Raw genomic sequence first — 5,127 nt, 5'->3', positions numbered from 1 at the left:
GATGGCGATGGAGCTTCTTCAACCTCGGGTGTGGTGGTCTCCGTCTCTTGCTCTCGCGGTGCTTCGGTGTCGCCGGCGAGCGGCGGGTTCGGTCCGGTGGTGCAGAGTTCCCCAAGGGCTTCGTTGTTGTTTTGTTTTTCTTCAGGGGTCTGTCTGCAATTTGTACGGGTCTACGTGTCCTTCTAGACCGTATCTGTTCTCTGTGTACGTATTCTGTACTCCGTATGTCTTCGACTTAATATATACGTATGCGTCTCAAAAAAAAAAAAAAAAAAAGGAATAATAGTCAAGTGTGGACTTTTCTGCCGTCATCAGACCAAGGTACCACACACATACACACACGAAAGTAATTAAAAACACATTGGAAAGCATGCATTAGTAAAGAAAAGAGATGAAATTGCTCAAAACTTACGGCTGCCAAACCGAAAGAAAAGAAAGAGCTTTGATTTGAATTGAATTGTGGGCGTATAGGAAACTGCTTGGAAACAAACAAGGCGCGTGTGGCGATCCGGTGCTCCGCTGGTGAGTTGGAGCCGGAATTGATACGCGTGCGCTGCGCTGGCCTCCGTCGTCGCCGTCCACGTTCAACCAAACGCACCGCCCCGTTAACCTCACCGCCCGCTAACCTCACAGATTCCAATCTACCCCGGTCGCCATCGGGAACCATTGGCCGGTCGCCGCCCCTCGTCGCCGTTCACGACCGCTTCACCCTCTCAAGTCGCCGGGGGCTGGCGGCCACTAATACTCCCGCTCCCGCCGCCTCCCGCCAGCCGCGTGCAAGGGAGCGAGGATGGTGAGGCTCCCGTACCTGACCGCGCTCACCACGCTCTTCAGCTACGGCCTCCTCTTCGCCTTCGGCCACTTCCGCGACTTCTTCCGCAGGATCCTCGACGCCGGCAAATCCAGCAACCTCAAGGTTCCCTTCCTCTACCCTGCCCGGCCGGCCGGCCGGCCAGAAAGAGTCTGATTTGTGTTTTCCTAATATCTTTCCGGGCCCTGACGCTGTTCCTCTTGCTGATTCGGTAGGGTTACGCGCCCATTTGCTTGGGGTACGAGGATTTCTACACGCGCCGCCTCTACCTCCGCATCCAGGTGAGGGATCTCCTCCCCACTGCAACGATTCGTAAAAAAAAAACATTTTTTTTTTACTTGGATCATGTAATTCTGAGCCAGTTGCTCGAGTTCCCTGCTAAATCTAGTGCCTGCTTAGGTAGATCATATGATGGAAAGTGAGTATATTCCCAAGTGAGAGCTCCAGACGTTCATCAATTGCTGCGATGTCTGAAAGCACCCCAACCTCATCTACTGCTGCACTAGAATTATGAGATCCCAAGTGAAACACCTTACTTCATATGTCCAATCACTGGTTGAGTGAAGCAAAATGAAGGGAAAAAATAGCGTGCGCTAAGTGATTTAGTGGCGCCCTCCTTCAGACGCTATGATGGATGCTATAGCAGCTACAAGATCAAATAGTGTTTTGCAAAATGAAATGAAAGATATAACCAATAAATAAAGGATTCCAGCAGCTATTCAATTGAAACATAATATAAAAGCTTCTTTTTTTTTTCCAGGAGAACAGTACAGGCATAAATCTTTTCACTGCAGCCTTGTTTCAATCCTAAGAATATCACACTATCAATTGAAATGTCGCTGTCAAGGTTCAAGCAACAAAAAGTGGGGAATTTCGACCTCGTTGGGGTGGGGATTGGCGAACCACGAGGTGATTAGGTTAAGCCGGGAGGGGTTTTGGGCCTAAAGCTGATTGGGCTTCACCTTTGTGGAGGGAAACAATAGCAGTGGTATATGCTACGACATTTAGCGTGCTATTTCGCTCGTAGTGGCGAGTAAAATGGCTTAAACACAGCGAGAACTTCTCCCAAACTTTGTAGCGGAGAAATAGTGAGCTAGTTTGTTTACCTAAAGTAAAATATTGCTTGTTTTGAGTGATCTTGAACTTTCTGTTCATTTTGCAACATTTGTTTTTTTACTATTCCACTTGTTATCCCAGGCAAAAAATAATTATCAGGAAGAACTAATCGTTAATCTGAGTAAACCATACTTCTACAATGTATTCAATGATTTTTGTGGAACTTACTTTTGTTTGCCTTTCCTTATCGGGTGGGCAGGACTGTTTTAACCGGCCTATTGCTAGTGCGCCGGATGCTTGGTTCGATGTAGTTGAGCGAACCTCAAATGATGGTAACAAGACACTCAAGTATGTATTCCAGACATTCAACTCCACACCTAATTAGCATAAGCTATTGCTGCGGATGTTATCCCAGGATGAATGGAGGTCTCTAATTCAGTGCATCTTCAATGCAGATGTACCACTAATACATCCAAGTGTCTTAATTTGGGTTCCTACAACTACCTTGGTTTTGCTGCAGCAGATGAGTACTGCACTCCTCGTGTTATTGAGTCACTCAAGAAATACTCTGTGAGTACTTGCAGTTCCCGAGTTGATGGAGGTAGGTGTTTAATGTCCATGTTGTAGTTTGCCTCCATATAGTACTTTAATAATATACTGAAAAGAAGGTTAATTTATTTCTATGATCTTAGGAAATACTAAGCTCCACACAGAGCTTGAGGAGCTGGTTGCACGATTTGTTGGCAAACCTGCAGCTATTCTTTTTGGCATGGGTTATGTGACAAACTCGGCGATCATTCCTATCTTGATTGGGAAGGTATGTGGTGAGGAGATAGTCATTTCCTTCTTCTGCTCTTCCGATACACGATGGAGCTAATGAATAGCAATGATTGCAGGGAGGATTGATAGTTAGTGATTCATTGAACCATATTTCTATAGTGAATGGAGCTAGAGGTTCAGGGGCTACGGTCCAGGTTTTCCAACATAACAGTAAGCTCCATAACAGCTGCATCTCAAGTAATTAGCTCAATGATGAGTCATGTAGTTTAATGCTTTCCTTTATTTTCTTCCAGACCCTGCACATTTGGAAGACGTACTGAGGGAGCAGATTGCAGGGGGCCAGCCTCGTACACACAGACCATGGAAGAAGATAATTGTGATTATTGAGGGAATTTATAGCATGGAAGGGGAGCTGTGCAACCTCCCTGAGATTATGGCTGTCTGCAAGAAATATAAGGTTTGAGAATTGTGCATACTGACTTCTGCTATTTTGTAGGAACACTGCATCATATAGTAATGAAAAATATAGTTCCTTGCATAATGAGCATATTACTAATGGCATATATAGTACTGGTGTTCACCAGCTATGCTTATGCAAAACTTCAAACTGGTAGTGATTTATTCGAGTATTGACTGGAGTTCTTAAACTTCTTAATAGGCTTACACATATTTAGATGAGGCACACAGTATTGGAGCTGTTGGGAAAACAGGGAGAGGTGTATGTGAACTACTGGGAGTGGATCCTGCTGATGTTGATATTATGATGGGAACATTTACAAAATCATTTGGATCGTGTGGAGGTTACATTGCAGCATCAAAAGTATGAAGAATATTCTTACCAATTCTTGACTGAACATGTACAGATTTGATAAATCTGATCAGTAGGCCATTCAATGTTTTTCAGGAGATAATTGACCATCTCAAGCATGCATGCCCAGCCCATATATATGCAACATCCATGTCACCTCCAGCAGTCCAGCAGGTCATCTCCGCGATAAAAGTTGTCCTTGGGGAAGATGGATCTAACAGAGGTATATCAGAATGAGGATTGAAAGATTTTATCACTTCTGTATGTCTCTTGTCTTGACGAAATTCCTAATCTAGTCATTGCTCTAAATAGGGGCCAAGAAACTTGCTCAGATTCGGGAGAACAGCAATTTTTTCCGTTCAGAGCTTCAGAAAATGGGGTTTGAGGTGCTAGGAGATAATGACTCACCTGTCATGCCCATCATGCTTTACAACCCTGCTAAAATTCCTGCATTCTCAAGGGAGTGCCTGAAGCAAAATGTGAGTTTTCGTATCGTGTTGCAGCACACATTAGATTCATATAATAGTTATGTATTGTTCATTTATTTAGATTTGTAAGAGAAATTACGCAATTCATGCTTATGTTTCTAATTGGTGAAGTTTGAGTTCATCTTTACTAATGTGGCATGTTCTGTAATTCTAGGTTGCTGTTGTTACTGTTGCATTTCCTGCTACGCCGCTACTACTTGCCAGAGCTAGGATATGTATCTCAGCTTCCCAAACCAGGGAAGATCTTATTAAAGGCTTGCAGGTAAAATCCACTCTCCCATTGATGTGCCTAGGTGGTTTGGTGCCACATGTTTGCAGTAAATCCATGTAGTGTACTTGATCTGAATACATGAATAATATGAATGCATTTATGGATTGTGAGATGTACACAATACATCACTGATTATATATTAAATTGAATGCAAATTGTTCAGGTTATCAGCAAAGTTGGTGATCTTGTGGGAATCAAGTACTTTCCAGTTGAGCAAGAGAAGCCTGCATCCGTTGACAAACTTAAGAAGCTCCAGTGAGCAGTGAGAACAGACAAGCGGGAGCAGTTTGCTGCTTATATGCAAGATCTACTCAGTCGTCTTGGCATAGTCATCATGCTTGGTTTGGCTCTTTTGTGCACCTCAGGACCCTTCACTCTTCTTCTTTTCAGGAAGCAGTTTCGAATTTTGTACAGCTTGTATAATCATCCATTATAGTTCGAAACATAACACGACTTATCTTATGTAGACACTGTTTTGTCGTATTCAAGAAAACAGAATCTCTGTAAGTGACTAAAATCTTGTAGATACTAATTCCCTTCTTTTTATTAACTTCTTTTCAAGGCTCAACATTAGCTGCATTGACCATGTCCAAAACCAGCTTGACTGTCAAATATTGCTTAGACTTAAGACTATGGTGGGTTTAGTTTCATAAACCCAGTGTAAGAACAGGATTTCAGTCAAGTGCTCCGCGTGTGTGGTTATACACTCTTTTAGTGATCAGTGAAGTATTGTTGATTGATCGTATTGAATTATCTCAATAGGGCTCCCTAACAGGTGCAGCTCTGTAGATTTCACAGATCTGTTGCTAGGACATGAAGATGTTGATGAGCTGTTATGGTAGGCCAAAAAAAGAAGTTAGCCTTTTGCCAATAAGAAACTAGCTGGGCCTTGAGCCCTTGGTTAATAATGGAT

At 43.2% G+C, this 5,127-nt stretch overlaps 1 protein-coding gene across 1 annotated transcript; it reads left to right on the top strand.

The window, feature by feature from the left end:
* Nucleotides 1–526: 526 nt before the first annotated feature.
* On the top strand, nucleotides 527–4,782 carry LOC127345493 (long chain base biosynthesis protein 2d). Its single transcript, XM_051371970.1, has 12 exons — nucleotides 527–916; nucleotides 1,027–1,092; nucleotides 2,127–2,215; nucleotides 2,323–2,468; nucleotides 2,560–2,684; nucleotides 2,764–2,857; nucleotides 2,941–3,104; nucleotides 3,306–3,467; nucleotides 3,552–3,678; nucleotides 3,768–3,934; nucleotides 4,098–4,205; nucleotides 4,378–4,782. Exons 1-12 carry the CDS (start codon nucleotides 791–793, stop codon nucleotides 4,471–4,473), a joined length of 1,470 nt encoding a protein of 489 aa, XP_051227930.1. The 5' UTR covers nucleotides 527–790; the 3' UTR covers nucleotides 4,474–4,782.
* The last annotated feature ends 345 nt before the right edge of the window (nucleotides 4,783–5,127 follow it).

The sequence above is a fragment of the Lolium perenne genome, chromosome 3, assembly GCF_019359855.2.
Source record: "Lolium perenne isolate Kyuss_39 chromosome 3, Kyuss_2.0, whole genome shotgun sequence".
Lineage (NCBI taxonomy): Eukaryota > Viridiplantae > Streptophyta > Magnoliopsida > Poales > Poaceae > Lolium > Lolium perenne.
This window is presented reverse-complemented; position numbering and strand designations above follow the sequence as displayed.